A 17,343-nucleotide genomic window follows, 5' to 3' on the forward strand; every position below is an offset into this window, starting at 1 on the left:
CAGTGAGCTGACCATAAATTATCTTGATTATATGCTGGTAAGGAATCTTGGGATTCAGTGAGCTGAATGGTTGCAATTGAGACAAATATTCCCACTGTTTCCTGTTATAAATATCTCAGCATGTTTGACACACTCAAAAGACTTATGCATGAATTAGTGATCTGAGCTCTCAGTGCCTTTTGCTTTATGGCCCTGTCCTGTGTGAGAAAGCAAGAACATTAGAGCAAATCTAAGGTTTCATTTTATAAGAAAGAAGTCCCTTGCCTTTTTCATTATAGAAAATAACCTCAAGAATAAAAATGGATCTATACAGATGAGCTGAGCTGAGACTTTCATTGAGTTTTCCTGAAGCTAAGGTTTATTCACAGTTCCTTTCTACCAATACTAACCTTTGAGATACAGTAGTAAGAAAGCCAAAGCTTCTGATTTCTTGTTTTAAAAGAATATCCTAGAGAAAAATCATACATTATAGGTCCCAAAGCCTTCCAAATAACTGAACTACTTTGCAAAGCAGCTAATGCATAAATTCAAGCAGAGATGGCTAAGCAGCACAAGAGTCACTGAACCAAGCTATGAATTTCAGGTCACTCTAAGGTAATTTTGGAAGATTATTTTATTTAGTAATTTTGCAAGATGGTTGTTTTTGGTAAGGTACCCTGTCAAAATGTAGCAAAATCAAATATCCTAAGTGAAAATTTATTTTCCTTATTTTTAGCCAACCTTGAAAATCTCAGCTCTAAATTTCATAAATCTAAAGGGAGGCAACATGTTCCAAAAGTAGTCAGCTTGGTTTGGAAAAAGAAGAGAGAACAATATTGGTTATTTATGAAATCAAAACAAGAGAAAGATTTGCACAAAGGAGATATCACAAGATGTTGTTAGAAGAGCCACAATCAATGGACAAGAGAAAGGACATTTAAATATTAAAAATAATTTAAGTTTTTTGATAACGCCTTTTCTTTATCCAGTTGACTTTTTCCCATAATCATTTCTTTGCTTCTCTACTGTGTCTCTGATATCCTCATACCTTCAAGCCATCATAAAATAGTCTTTCTAAATTCCTCCTATTTGTAAACCTGCTATTGCTATCTATATGTTGTACTTTTCAGATTTTCTGATTATAGTCTTTTAATAGCCCTAATGGTTTCAACATATAAGAGAAGGAAGTTTTACAGAAAAGGTGTAATCTCTTATTAAATCAGTTGATCTAGCTGATACAGTTTTCTAGCTGGGTCAGTTGGTCAAATGAAATATATTACCTCTTCCTAGAAACTTATATTTCAAAGATTTTACATTTTATTTATTGTATCTAGTCTGTGTTGCTTATCTGCTTTGTTAGCTCTTTATCATGAGAAGTCCTTCTCTTACCATTGCTCTGTGACCTAGGTCATAGCTGGACTCTCCTTAGACTTCATTTTACATCCTTATGCTTTATTGAATCAATAAATATATTGTTGGTTTTGCAAGCAGAAGTTTAATCTCAGTACATGTATGTGGGGGGGTGGTTTTGTTTTCTCTCTGAACTCTTTTACAGTTCAGATCTTTAGGTGCAGCTAAGCTAAGCCAAGTAATACTGTGTGACTTTCACCATTCATATGATGACTCTTATTCTTTGGCTTTGGTTTCCACAGATTTTCTTTTCCTCCTTAATCATTCTGTTAATTAGGACAATGTGTTATTTTGAAGGACTGTAATTCAAAAGTTCAAACAAAGTTTTCATAAAAATGTATTTTTTACTTCATCTTTCTTCAGAAGAGTATTTTATATCGATGAGGTCAGTATTGCATTATCTTTATCATTAACAGATTGATTCACTGATGGCTTCAAAACGGCTACTAATTCTGTTACAGACTTTATTCCCCTTTTGCATATTCATCTTTCTCCTAATATAAAACAATATAGACTTTCTAGCAATGAGAAAAAACATTTTCCTAGCCATCGTATTTGTTGACACATGTTTTTCACTCCCTCATATATGAGAAGACTACTGGCCATTATAAGCTCCAAATTTTATATGTTCTAAGTTTTTAGCTCCATTTCCATAGCTGAGATAGTCATATTATATTTTGGGTTATTGAAGGCTTATTTGAGCTGGTGAGGAAGATGGCAGTGCCAAAAGAAATATTAAGAGATCAACTAGTCAATTTGAAGGTGAAGATGGAGCAGGACAGAATCAATAACAGTATGAGGTGCAGTAGGTTTCCCCATTAACAGAGAAGCACTCACAGAGAAAAACTAGTACTCACTGCTGCACTTGGGTGTGATTAATTAGTGGACTTACTGGATGTATCTGCAAAGGCTCTGAAATACTGGATGATCAGATGTCCTGGGGAAGACTGAGGCCACGACAGAGGGACTGACAGTGAATTTGCTGGGGCTAGGGAAGGCTGACATGACAGTGATCAGCAGATGGGTTATTTTAATGGCTTCTCCATCTTTAAAAAACGATAGGCAAGAACAAACGGAAGATTGGAGCTTGCTGGTTTGTGCTAGTCCAGAAAGACAGAATTTGAAAGATGACTGAGAATCTGTAGATCACAGAAGGAGTTTATCTGCTTATATTTCTGATCTGTACACCTGAATTCAAAGAAGGTACAGTAAGACCTTGCAGCTTACCTGTTGATAATCAAAGAAGAGAACCACTGGCCAGAGGGAGAGTCTGGGAGTTCCTGCTGGGATGAACAGAGGAAGGCTCCAGCAAAGGAGGCAGCATGGTCTGCCTAGCAGAGGGAAAAAGGATAGTTTGGAGTTTAGAGGTGTTGAAACCCTGGAAAGCCAGTTCTCCAAGGACTGAGGCAGGCCACCACGAATTATGGTGTAGCTGTCAGCAGGAACTGCAGAAGAAGGGAAATGCATACAATGCCCCATGATGAGGAGCAATGTTATGTGATGAAGCAGAACCTCTGCACAGGATTTCAGTGATGGTTATGGGGCAAAGGCAGGATAATAAATGAGGAGGATTTGGAAATAGAAATTGTCTCATCTGAAGTGGAAAACAATGTTAAAAGCATGATGTTCTTGGTATCAGAAAGTGGAGGGAGAATGATATCACTAGATCAGAAACCTCCTGGAAAAGCTGGATCATGACATCTCAGGCTTTTGAAAGTAAATCTTTTAGCATGTATGTCAAGTTAAAGATGGTAGTCTATACCTGCACCCTAGCAAAGTCAGCTACTAATAAAGGAAGGAAGGGCCATGGAGGAATAAGTCTCAAAATGACTGACATCAGAAGGACAGAGACTTTAAGCAGATTTTAAAGCAAAGAATCAAAAGTAGGGACATAAAAGAAAGACAAGAAAAATTGCAACACAGGCCGAATGTGACAGAACTTAAGTCAGCCAGTGCTTTGAAGTGGATATGCATAGACCTTTTTATAGTGAAGTCCCAAAGAAAACCACAACACTGAACTCAAAAAAGTCAGAATTTATTGGATTATAAACTCATGCGTTTCTTAAACAGAAGACTCAAAGTTATGGATCATAGAAAATAGAAATGAGGGGCTTGTAACATTTCCTCCCATGTCTGTATCTGAGCGGTAGGAGAACCACGCTTCCCTTCTGAGTTTCGGCCAACTTGTTGGCTTTTTGCATTGCAACAAACTGCTCAGTCTCTCCGGTCCTTAGCAGTGCTCTCTTTCCTTGCCGTGAAGGCCTGTGGTGCCAGTGGGTTGTTCTTCCCCTCAGCAGCCCCTGCCTGACTGTGAGCTGCCAGTACTTTGCGGTGTCTTTCTCCCTTGTGTCCTGCGCCATTGCCCACACACAGAAACACTCCCTCCCTGAACATGCTTGGTTAATTCCTAGGGCAGGAGCGGGCTTGCTCTCATTCCAGATCTGTTTACTCTTTGTAAAAGAACTAGAGATACAAACACATGAAGCAAATATCATGTCACAGCGGATATTAGCAGCACGGTTCAGGGGTAGTCTTCATCCCTGGGAAGGTGAGAACAAAAAACACAGAATCACTCAGTGATACAAAGGGTCCTTCAAGTGCCATGTCCCATATTTTTAAAATGGCGTTTATGTTCTGCTGTGGTTGGAAGACATGAACTTTCTTCTTTGTATTGAAATCCTTTACTCTGAATGGCACAAGTGTTCTGAAAGACATGGCTTTATCTCATGTATTTGGTCCTGTAAATGTATTGCTCAAGGAAGTTTATGTTCAATTATTCTATAGAGCTGAACAGGGTCTGCATTATATAAGGGGAAATTAATTTCACCTAATGAGGCATCCATATGATGTAGTTAAGGTAAGAAACAACAGTTGAGATATCCTTGGATATATAATAAGGAGATAGATAGAGAGACTTAAAAGTTGTCTTAAAAATAAATAATTGTATCATACTGACAAATAACTGAAGCAAAAGTATTGTTATGGATACAAAGAACAAAAGGCCAAAAATAGAGCCCTGCGGGATTCATCTGACAGGAGAAAAAAAACAATCTGAAGGAACAAAATAGCTAACTTGCAAATTAGCAATGACCTGTAAGTGGGAAAGATCAATTCCAGTTGGTCCTAGCATCTACACTAAACATTTTTAAAAGAACACTATAGTTTATGGCATCAAACTCAGCAGAAATAAAAAGGCACACTAATTCATAACACATATCCCTGAATCAGGCTACAAAAAAAGATGAAAGTATACCTTCAAAAAGCTGATTCAGAGTTCTGCCTCTTCCGAAGCCGGCGTGGACACATTTATCGTGAAGATCATTTATTTTGAGGCGTGACTGAGGCCTTTATGTACTATAATAGTCTTTGTTCCTGACTACCTGGACTGCCATTTTAGTGGATTGGCTGGACATGTGTTGCAAGAGTTCAATGGCGTTGTTTCTTCCTTGGTAGGAAATGTAGTCAATAGATGTCATTTCTGGGTGTTAAACATCTTGTACCCACAGACGATTTTTCCTGTACTAACTTATTTTGTGCATAGGCAGTAACTTAATGATAAGAAAAAGAAGGAGTCACAGAGCATTCTACACCAAAGGGGATTAGAAGGGGAAGGAAACTAGAGAGGAGAAAAATCAATAATTAGGAAAACAAAGTGAGCTAAAATTTTTCACTTTTCTAATTTTCTTATTGGATAAAAATGACCTAAGAAGATGTATTTGGGCCCATTTCTAATTCATTTTGGTCACAGGCACAAAGCAGCCTACCATTCATTTCATTTCAAACAATCTTGTTTTAGAACTAGTAATAGCACCTTTAAATACAAGCCTTGGGAAAAAAAAAAAAAAAAAGCTTTCTTTATTTGAAGTGATTATAAACATAATTTCCATATGCTTTTTTTCCATAAATAAATGACAAGTCCTTTAGTTATGAGTAACTAGGCAAGTGTTTTAGTCATCAAGATGAAAATTGAGGGGAAAAAATGGTAGCATTATCATTAAAATGAGGGAGGAAATAGTTACCTGTGTAGGAAGAAAATACACAGTCAGAAATATTTTGTTATGACAACGTTGCAGATGAATAACATAAGTCAGAGCCAATCATGCTGGCTCTGGTATCCCTGGTAAGGGATGTTGATGCCCAGCCTGAGCTGCTATGCTAAAAAGACTAGGCTCTGAAATGTTTTTAGAGAGAGTGTGATATATTCTAAACCTGTTCTCATCAATTTAAACTTTGAATATGGGGTTTGCAGACAGCAGAGTGTCAAGAAAAATGGATATTTGCCTAAACTTAAAGAAAAGAATTCCTGTATATTTACAACTTAAAGTATATTCTTTCCTGATCCTAAATTAATGATAATAAATTTCTGATAGGTGTATTTTTCTATAGACTTCATGTGCGATGATCATACTCTGCTAGGGACTTTACGAGGTAAGGTCTAGGAGACCTTAATGGCTTGAAAGTGAATGAGAATACTTCCTTTAAAATAATAAAAATTGTAATTGGGCAGCCTGTCTTTTAGCTTTGGTAAAGGAATGGCATAGTTGTCAACAGCTTTCTAAGACATGGCATAGAGAACATTTTGGAAAGATGTTTTCAGATTCAGAATGGCCAGATGGATCTGCTATGAGAAGGTCTGAGCCACTTCCACTTCCCAACACCTTTGATATTCCTCACACCTCTTTCATCTTACTGGACAGCAATATCCTTAGAGAATAAAAACCTCTGCATACTTGACGCTAATATCTTGGACATCAGAGCACTGACAAAATGAGGAGAGAGTTCAGCAGCAAAGACCATCAGTTAAAATATCCATGTCTGTGCCATTTTAGGGCAATTTGAGAATTCTTCAGAATTCTACGCTTCTTTCAGCGTAGTCCTGCAAAAAAGTGTGGTGATGAGAATAGTACTCACATGTTACAATGTGGGGCGGTTTTTTAAATAAGAATCTATCTCACTAGGTGAAGAATAAAGAGAAAATGCAATGCCAAATCAGATAAAATTACTGTGGAACCCTGAAATATTCCCCTTCCAGCCTCTAGTAATAAAAGTTCATGTAAATGGTTATCTTCTAGTAATTTTCTGTCACTTTTTCCTGGCTTTACCTGATTGCTGTCAGCTAGTGCTTTATAGAAACAGAAAAAATCACAGTGTCACATATTATTACTGGTGTCACTTCTTCCTTTCTTAATTGTCTCGCATGCATCTTCCCTCCTGTAGTCATCTACATATATAAGAAGGTATTTTGGGGACCCTGCAAAGAAATGTAGGGTTCTTTTGCTACATGATTTGAGGTTCAGATGCTCAGACTTCGTATGAAGAGGGAAGAATAGATAGTATTGGCTCCTGACAGCTGGATGGTTCTGTCTAGTTCAGTGAAGGATATAAGAGCAGTGTGTCTCTTGAGAATGGAAGACAACAGAAAAAAAAAAGAGATCCTGGAAATGAATTATGCTTATCTGAAAGTTTATATAAGCTACAAGTTCAAACACTTGAAAGTCCAAAGTAAGTTTGGACTTTATACACAGCATCTAATACTGACTTATCAGTTCTCCATTTTTGCTTTCTCTTTCTTGTTGACTTTGGCTCCTTTTCATACTGCCTGTCACTTACTTTAACTGGCTGCACCCTCCACCACTCACCAATTTTTTCTTTGAAAGTAATTGCATTATATTATATTGTTGCTGTTCAAAAAAAATCTCATCAGAGTAGGAATAGTACAATGCAAAATAGTATTTGGAACCCCATAGTTTAAGAAAAACTACTGTACAGAAAAGCACCCAAGCAAGCAGCTGCTAGCCTGTCCTCTCTGTTGGAAAAAGGCCAGCTGGAGGTGCTATCCATTCAAGCCACCAGTTTGGGGACTTACCCTCACATATAAAAAGGAGAGGCAAGCATAAGGAAGATCTGAGGTATACCAGGCCAAGAGATTTTTCAAAGGCTGCTCTTGCAGGATTTACTAAGAACTGTGTTGTCCTCATACCACTGTTCTGTTCACATATGGCACCTCCAGACATGCTTAGACTTTGCCCACTTTGAAAGGAGAAATTAGTAATATACCAATGGGCTGACAAGCTCTTGCAGCTGTGTGCACAGGGCCTGCCAACAGGTCAGTGGGATATTGCCAGAGAAGCTGAATTTCAGATGAAAGGGTGGGGAAGGAAAAATGATTTTTTTCAGATCTCTGATTCTTCTGTGCAACCTTCAAAGGAAAGGAAATTTTAACCGGCATATGGGTGAATGCATTGTATTAATAATAATAAGGCATACCTAAATGTCAGCTGTCTAAAAAAGAATAACCCCCAAAATTGCTGATGACAGCGGATACACCTTCTTCAGCCAGCAGTGTTTTGCGCTTTTCTCACTCAGGCAGATTATGACAACTGTTCCTCTGATATGACCCATGAGTGAATGAACATCATTTTAATGGACTACCCGCAGTGGACAGCCAGAGCAGATTTGCACTTCTAAGCCCAGCAGGTAGTGAACTCTGAAAGAACATTTCACACTGGCCATTAAGCATCCAGCATGACCACAGAACTGAGGTGACACAAGGAGGGAGCAATTCCCTGGGAATATGGATCATGTTTTGCAGCCAGCTGCAGATAAAATAACTAGTTTTTGCTGTAACCTGCTATTATCTGTAGGGTGCTAAGAAAATCCTCTCCCTAGGAGTTTAAGTTTCTCTCTGCATGGCTGTAGTTAATGACTGGACTCCATGGGGTGTTCCTTTTCTAGTGACTGAATATTCCTGCTGCTAATGCCTTTTTTTTTTTGGGGGGGGGTGGTTTTTTTAAATTAAAGAATAGAATTATAGAACTGTATAGGAAATGGTTTTTTTTATATATAGAACTTTCTTCCAGGCATATGCAGCTTTCTAAAGTTAATTGTTATAGTCCTATGAATTTATGGCAAGTATTATACATAATCCACTAACCAGGCCAGAAATAAACAAAATCAATTGCTCAGTATCACCCTTAAACTAATGTTTTCCCCTTGGAAACCTATACAAATGTTACAACTGTTTACTCTTGCCCTTTTAAACAGAGCAATGTATGTATGCATCCTAAAGTTCACTAAATGTAAAGTTTTATTTGATTAAAGTTGGATGTCTCAGATATCTGTTTGAACTGAAAGGTATATAGTAATGTCTCCACACAGAATGAGAATAAAAATTCAAATCTCAATATTTAATGGCTGCCATTCCTTTGTGGTCTCGGTACTGGGAGTCTAGTAGATATAAGTGGGGAAAACATCAGGTAAAATTAGTTTGAATTTTTTAAATGAAAACTAATTTGAAATTTAAATAACTGACAATGAATTTTCATATTAAAGATTTATCAGCTATCTCTCCCTAAAATACAATGTATAACAGAAAATGGCATATCCTATTGTCTTGTGTGATAGAGCTGCTTCTTGCCTTCAGAATTGTCTTAACATGAAGTCTAAGTCAACCTTCAGCTTTAGCTGAATAGAGCACATATCTTGGAAAGCAAAAGAGGAAGCCCCATCTACATGGATGTGAGTGCCTGACCTCTAAACGTTTTTGATGGTGTTAATAAATATATTTTCTTTGTCAGACAAAAACATGTCTATGTTGCCAATCATTAATACATATTAACTTCACTTGTTTCTCCAAAAGATTTGGTGGTAGCAGCACTAGTTACTTTGAACTCTCCTCCTGATTACAGAAGCAGGAAGACTGTGCTTATTATTAGTGAGAGAGGAATTATGAGTGGTTCTGAAGTGGTGAATTATCTCAAAAATGTGCTTGCTAATTCCTTCTATCACATGCCCTCAGTAAAAAAACAATCCTATTCAGAGAGCAGAGAAAACTACAGTCATAACCACACAACCAGATTCTATTACTATGGACATGATTTCTTCTGAAAAATGAATCAATAGCTATGTACCATATTAGACAACCAGATATTTGAAAAGTTAGCTTTTCTAAAAATATATCTGCAAATATATGTCTTTTTAAGGGTTGGGTCCCACTAGTGCTTATGTCAGTTTTCATGTACAGTGTTTTATTTTGTTACAGTTCTGTGAAAGAGGTTGCAACATGAAAGAGAGTGTTATAGAGGTGCATATTGGCTAGGGCTGACAGTCAAGTTGTTCAGCGTTGTGTCCTGCTCACAGAGTTTTAAGTCCTTGCAGCTAAGGTGATGGTCCATAATTGAAATGCATTGAATTCAGTTTTCAGCTAACCTAGCCCTTTTTGAATTCAAGAGGAAATGTGATTAAACACAACAGGTGCATTTCCATTTCAGAGGGATTTCAGAGGGTATTTCATCAGTTTTTCGATCTCTAAGCCTCATTTCTCCATCCCCTCATCCTGGACAAGCACTCCTTCTTCCTTTGTTTACCTAGTAAGTACATTGTTTGGGAAGGAGTAGTTTCTTATTAAGTGCTTATATAGTGATTAGCACAATAAGGAACTAATTTTATTTAGGACCTAAATATAATCTTGCAATGCAAATAACAGCAATTGCTTTCCATGTGACAAAAGATTCCTAATATGCTGTAAATTTGTCAGAACTATATTGGGACTGTAAAAGCCCTTCTAAATCAACATGACCATAGAAGGAACTAAAAATTTCTCAAAAGCACGTATCTCCACATTATTTCTGATATAGGAATCTTAAGACAAAGTGGGAAAGGATTCTGAAAATATTTCCTGTCCCTAAAAGTTCATTCACAGAAGATTCTGCTGCTTTTTCATATACAGTCTTCACAAGTTTATTCTCAGCTCAGTGGACACCCCTTTGGTTTTCATTGCCTTGTTACATTGCCGTGACTCCATCGATTTGTAAAACTCGAGGTGAAACTGGTTCACAGAGACTAAGTTCTCTATTGTTTCCACAGGCTAAATTTCTAAATGCTTCAAAGGAATTGGATCTGAATTAAATATACTGAATTAAATATGAAATATATACTGAGGCTACCCTAAAAAGAAGAAGCTACATTATCTCATAGTGATTACTATTTACATACGCTGCAGATTTGTAAATGTTCCTTTTGCAAGCACACTAAGAGCAGCATGCCTATCTGGTCAGTCAGTTGATAGACTATCCTGCCAGGCACAGTGCTAAATAGACGCCAAAGAAGACAGAGCATAGAGTCCCCTGTAAGCCTGTTTCACAGTATTTTTACTTAGTTGTTTATTTCTGGTATGCAAACCTGTGCATGTGCTTAATATTTTTCTTTTTTTGAATATATTTTGTCCATATTTATTTTTAAGTTGACATATTTTCATTTCCATTTGTTCATTTCTGGAACTGTTGTATTTTCAGTTGATTTCATAGGTGGACTTGACACATACTCCTACCGACAACCCCCCCAGGAACATGTTGAATTAAAGCCTGTAAAGCCCATAGGTAAGGTTCTGGTCCAATGGACCGTGTTAATCCTTCTAACTGGACTGAAACCTAACCCTCTCCTGAAATAATTTTGGCATGAGGTTACTAATAATTTAATTATATTTTAATTATAACCTAATTAAAAATTAAACCACATAAAACATGTTAATAAGTACAATTTGTCTTTGGTGGCATATCTGCTAAAGCAAGGATTAGTAGATATCACCATGTCCACCATGTTGTGCCTCAGCTTAATGCAAGGAGAGGCTGTCAGTGAAGGATGGAACTGCTTCCCTGCTGACTTCTTAGCAAGAACAGAGGTGGTTTATGGCTGTTACTGCATAAGTCCTAATGAGATTAACCCACTTATGGAAAAGCAGAAGCTCTTATGTTTATCTAGCTACTGAAAGAAAAATGTTTGCTGAAAAACTATTAGTCAGCTTAAAATCTATCTGTAGATTTTCACTGGAACTTCATTATCTCTTTTCCTCGGTTATTTGCTCCCACAGTTAAAGCAAAGTTTTCATAGTCTCTGCATACAAAGTGTTCTCTACTACCTAACAGAACATTTTAGATGCATAACATTTCACTTTATTTGGAATAAATTAAAGTACAGGAATATATTAGCAGTACATATATTTTGGCAGAAGCTCAGATAACTTCAAATAGATGATACTTCAAAGGACATTGGTGAAATGGAAGATGTTCATTGGGAAATGTTAACAATGTCTTGTTAGGTGCTTGTAAGTTGTTGGCCTGATGCTTTCTGTCTTCAGATTTACCTTTGGGCCTTTCACGCATCTTAAATGTAACATGAAACCCAAGTGTAGCTGACTGACTGAACTTGATGTAATAACTTACTGTGTTTTACTTATCAGCCAAGAGAATTAAAATGGGACTGAAGGTTCTTTCCTGGTGTATGCATGTGCATACATGCTGGGAGTTTTAACTTAAAGAGCACAACAGTTGCTAAAAAAATATTTAGGGCTTGACACCTTGCTTGGGACTTTATTACTTTTTTGCATGTTTTTTAAATACATTTTACTCATGCTGCAGCTTCCAGTTTGTAGAAATAAATGTGGACAAAACGTTGCTCAATTTTAGTAAGTAAATATTGTGGGATTACAAAAGCCTGAAAAGAAAAAAACCCTATCTCAATATAACAATGTACATTATAGCAGGAAGAAATATCACATTCAGACACTAAAATAAACAATAACGAATGGTTTGACATGGCGTTAACTACACTGGAAGTAGTAGCTTCCCTATACTGGAATCTGTATCTAATGAATGGTTCATGAAATGCTGTTTTTGCTGCATTCTGTGTGGGAAAGATGACAGTAGAACGGAGTTTTGACCATTCTAAATGAGATGCTGGAGACTAAAGTGAAATAAGTATCCAGGAGAAAAGAAAGCCACAGCTACAGCATTTATGCCTCTCCATAAAAGATTTTAATCTCTAGAGCTGCACTGAGGTTAATTTTTAGGCATTAGGTGAAAGTATTAGGTGAATAAATGTTTAGTGCTTTCTTAATAGGCTCATTATTACTAAAGGAGAGAAAACATTTATATTTTCAGAAAAGATTTTTAAATATATATCTGTTTCTGCAAAATCTGTTCATTTGTTTTACAGTACAGAACTTGTTCTTTGATAGTTAAGTAGCTCAAAGGGGAAAAAGAATGTCCATGATCTAAGTCTTAATTAAAAGCCAAATTACAGAAATGCTTTCAATAGTCAGTGGATTGTGCTAGCCACCAATTTGCAGATGCTTATCTGTCTGCAGCACATCGGCCTGCTTGACTTCTTTCAATAAGCAAATTGCTATCAGTACCAATTATATACAGTCTGAGAATCCAGAAGGTCTCCCTAAGAAATTTGACTTCTAGCATCCAGGCTGTTAAAAACTCCATTTCTATTCATTTGGAGGTGAATATGAAAAATGCTCATTAAATACATTAAGTGTCTTAATAAATATTACAAATCTTTTGCCATCTTCACCACTCTACTCATGGGAAAAAAATTAGCATGATGCTTTTTATAGATGATAGCTTGGCTGTATATCCATTTTTCTCATCTTATTCATTTCTCTTATTTCATTCATAAATTAACTAAACATAGCACATCGAAAATACAAGGTTCTGTGGCCTCATCAAACTATGCAGAAGACATTCACAGTGTTTACTGAATACTCATATTCAGTATAATATCTGCTTAGTGCTGCCATAATTATTAATGATTAGCAAGTCTAAGAATAGTTGTTCTTTTCACCCATGGGAAGAGGTTAAACTTGAACATGTTCTCACAGGGAACATTTCTTAATGCAAATATGAATGATCATAGCTTGTCGGATTGCTGTTGGTTCTTCCTGTAACTTCATTAGGCTACAGGACAAGCAAAAGCAGAATCACTGCCCTGAACTGTGTGGTTTAAATTAAGATGTGGGGAAGGGAGTACACAAGAGAGGGAGTGGAAAAAAAATTATCCTGTTCCCTTTGGGACTAAAGCACATGGACTATAAGGAAGACTATTGTGTCTTCAAGCACAACATCAACAGCCAGGTCACTTGATGGTAGTGAGAATTGCTTCCATGTGCTGCTTGTTGGAAGAGAGAAACAAGGGGATTAGAAGAATTGCATTTTGGTTTACATTGTCTTTTTTTAAAATTTATTATTTATTTATTTATTTATTTTAACGGCTTCCAGAGGTTAAAATTTCTGTGCCTGCCATTCACTTTTGAATGACTAGATCTGATCCACTGTTACTACAGCCTTGGGCAATCCTGTCTGGAGAGACACTGAATCCCTAATTCCACAGGAGAAATAGCATTTCTAAGGACAATACTAGCTTCTGCTCATGGAACCAACACAGCGTCTGAGAAACTCTGCCGGTGGAGCGGTTACCACCCTGCAATGGGTTGGTGTGATCCTGTCCTGTTTATATGTTCTCCTACACTCTACCACTATGAAATCGCTATGAAAGAACATCACAGTTTTTTTCTAGATTACACAAGGAAACATGCTTTTCAGTCAGATATGTGAGCAGACATAGATTTTGTGGGCATGTGATTGTGGTGAGGACTATAAATAGTGTGAATCCTGTTCAGATGTATGTGTTTGTAACCAGGTCATGTGAGAATATTATAACCTGGTGAACAGAAACTTTTTACTGTTAAAATACATTATGCTGAAAAAGATCTATTATTACATGAACTTCAAGCATGGTTTACCACCTGCAGTATTTTTCTTCAAATGTATTTTTGCTTTTGTGGTGCACCTGATATTAAACCAAACCAAAATACAAAGCTACCACTTCATATCCAGCCATTTATTCTTGACCTTATTTGTGTCTCTTACAGCCGAGGAAGTTAATGTCCAGATGTTTTTATATCTGCTTGTTCATTCGTTACTAACCTGTCGGTTGGTGTGAATTTACATCTCACAAAGTAAATGTACATAAGATAGAATAGAAGGTATGGAAATTTTCATTCATAAGTAATTCATATATTCTGCTTTTTAGGTCGAAATAAGTAATCAACATTTACTGAAGACTTCTGCTGTTGCTGAAGAAACAGATATTAGAAGAAAAGACTAACTTTGTGACTCATCATTCTGGAAGAAACACATCATCCGTTCCTCACGGCATGTGGATTATTCTTCCCACAGGCTCAGTGTCATTATCAGCATTGTTATTTGGTAGCTCCTTGTAGATGATCTTGAATTTTTGAATAATTTACTTATATGGACACTTGTAAATTGTAAATTTTTCTTTTTTAATTTCAAGATTTTTACAATGTTTAGTGTTAAGGCATGAAAACAAAGCAACGCGTGAAAACTACGAGAGGATATGTCTTTCTCAAGGAAGTCAGTATTTCTTGATTGATGGAATCATACTGTGCCTGGTCAAGACTGTGTCAGCAAAACGTAATTTTGACGTAAAAATATGCGTCTGGAATCAAATACTAACAGTGTAAAAGAGGTCATTTTCAATGCTATATGTATAATTTACCATGTCCACTCCTTGCATTGTTTGAACTACTGTATGCAGTAGGAATTGATCTATGACTGTTCTCGGCCAGATGTTCCAGCACTAAAATACTCATCTAATTATTTCAATTCATATATGGCTCCTTCTCCATCTTTAATCTCTTGCCCTGAGCCCACCAATAGTAGTTTTCTGTGATCTGAAGGTAATTTAAATGGCAATTCTCTATGGATGCCAATATCTAGGAACCCTTAAATGCAGAGCTCTTTAGAGGTCTGTGATTTGTACATTTTTAAACTCTTTTCCTCCCTTTTCCAAGGAAGAAGCCACACATGAATGTAAAGTATAGGCACCAGCTGCAGCCTTAGGAACCTCTGGGGATTTTTTTTTAATTTTGCTCTTAATTTAAAAGTAAACAAGAAAACCTAGAAATGTGTATAAAAGTTTGTAAAGTTGTTTGTAAATACTTCTAGACAAAAAACATGTATGTAACTCTGCGGTATTTTCTGTCACCACTAGTATAAAGTGATACACAAAAGCTATTTTCTTTGGAGAACTGGCAGTCTTTTTAACATAACTTCTTCTTTCTCTCTTCTTAATTAGTATTTAAAATACTGTGCACGGTCATATACCCACAGAGCCTACATGCCTCAGCATTCAACGGGAATTTCATTAGGGCTTTGGGCCTGTTTCCCTCTTTGTTTCTTCTCAGTTTGTGGCTTTTTTGGCGGGACTGTCAGGAAGAACATTTCTTCTGATATGTATATCTCACCTCCCCACTAGAAGCTGAACAGAGGTGCACAAAGTTCCTTCATAAATATCCTGAGCAGTCTTTGGCTGGTAATGATTTCAGGTCCATCAACATTCAGAACACAAATTTGTTGTCTTCTGTTGAAGCATGCCTCACTTGTATTTTTAAATTTGTGCAAATTTGACCTAGAGGAAAGCTTGTCTTGATTCTTTCCCTTTTAAAGTTTATTTGTGTTATTTATCAATGAAAATGATAACAAATATAATGAAGGCAGAGTCTGTCATTTTTAGGAGATAATGCAAAGCCTTGTGCATACAGTCTGAACATAGGTTAACCTTCCCTGAAGCCAAATACGAAGCAAGTGTTAAGACAAAGTCAACAGAAATGACAACTGAATGAAGCCTTTTATTAGTATTCCTAGGATTAGATATACCTCAGACAGTATGTATTTTTTGTGTGAAGTCAGACTGTGCAAAAAAGAGGGATGCTTTATATGAAGATAATGTCCTTGTGTATTTGTGCATTCACTCATACACTATCTCCTCCCATATTCTAGAATACTGCAAAGAAACTGGTTTCTCCCATCTTGAAGTCCTCATCTGAATGCTAAGATAGTAGATAGTCACAAAAATTAATATCAATAATACCATTTTTGAGGCATCATGAAGATCACAGTGTGAATTGCTTTATATCTGTAATATTTGAGTAAGGTGATAACATTCCTATCTACTCCTGTAATATTTTACTTGCCCTTAGCACGAATGATGATTTTGTTTCTTTACATGATGCCTTACACAGTGATGATGTCTATCGAGCCATTGCCTGCAGCCTTCTGTGTGTACGATGGCTCCAGAATTTCAGAGACCAGGATATCTGACTGCTGCTCAGAGTCTAACAGTTTGCAGAAGATGACCTGTCTCAACTCTCTCGGTTACAGACAAAGCCCTGGATGTGAGCATTTAGCACAGATTCCTATGATCAACACAATTTTATTCTGAGCTTTCCATTTCAGCGTTAATGTCCTGGCTTTAATTATTATAGCTGGCAGATTAAAGGCTGGGGGCCTTGAACCCTAGTACTGCACTCAGGATCAGAGACAAGGAAAAGGAAGGGGTGCTACATCCCTTTCAGTTGCACAGATTCCCCTCCAGAACTGAATACACTATGCTCTGGCAGAGCTTTGGAAGCGTATATTTAATTTTCTGCAAAGACAAACACACGTCTGCTGGACCATGTTTTACAAATTTGTCTGAATGTATCTATTCGCTGCCTTTCTGTGGAACCTTCAGATTTTCAGCTTACTAATAGAGAGCTGTGTATATACCACAAAAATTCTGTAAAGACAGAGTCTGACATGTCTGCCATGTGAAATATTGATCATTTTTTAGCTGGGAAACACAAACTAGTATACCCTAAATAAGCTTAGAATCCCAGAATCCTTACCAATATGGCAAGGCTGCCATCTGTCTCACTTAATGAACAAAACGCTCCTGATTGAGAGGAATTTGTCTTCATTAGAGCAAGCTAAAATGCACACTGCAATACTGAGGAAAACTGTCATTCTTTTCTAAATTGAGACATAAAAAATAGTACCAATCAATCTGTACATGTTGGGACAGAAATCTTAAGAATAATAAATGGATTTGAATGTTAATTGCTGTGTCCTCCAGTACAGCAGAATATATTGGCTAACATTTTAATGGGAAGCCTTGAGCAATAATTCCTTTATTTTTGCAACACATACTTTCAGTAATGTGTTAGGTGAGTCACATATCAGCCAGCTACACAGGAAGTAACTGTTGGCTTTCTAAATAAACTAGGATAGTTTTGTTAAGGTTAACTGTAACACGCAGTTTCAGGAA

General features: G+C 36.8%; 1 protein-coding gene across 4 annotated transcripts in view; it reads left to right on the plus strand.

The window, feature by feature from the left end:
• NKAIN3 (sodium/potassium transporting ATPase interacting 3) overlaps positions 1-15,272 on the plus strand; it is a 364,344-nt gene extending 349,072 nt beyond the window's left edge. For 2 of the 4 annotated variants that reach the window (XM_067290496.1, XM_067290495.1), the window contains exon 6: positions 14,266-15,272. Coding sequence is in view for 2 of the 4 variants with exons in the window: in XM_067290495.1 (XP_067146596.1) it covers positions 14,266-14,279 (14 nt within the window). In the remaining 2 variants the exon portion in view is untranslated. Of the gene's footprint in view, positions 1-10,682; positions 10,767-14,265 lie in introns of those variants that run through there. The other 2 variants (XM_067290494.1, XM_067290497.1) reach the window with 2 other exon arrangements.
• Positions 15,273-17,343: the final 2,071 nt, after the last annotated feature.

The sequence above is a fragment of the Apteryx mantelli genome, chromosome 2, assembly GCF_036417845.1.
Source record: "Apteryx mantelli isolate bAptMan1 chromosome 2, bAptMan1.hap1, whole genome shotgun sequence".
Classification (NCBI taxonomy): Eukaryota; Metazoa; Chordata; class Aves; order Apterygiformes; family Apterygidae; genus Apteryx; species Apteryx mantelli.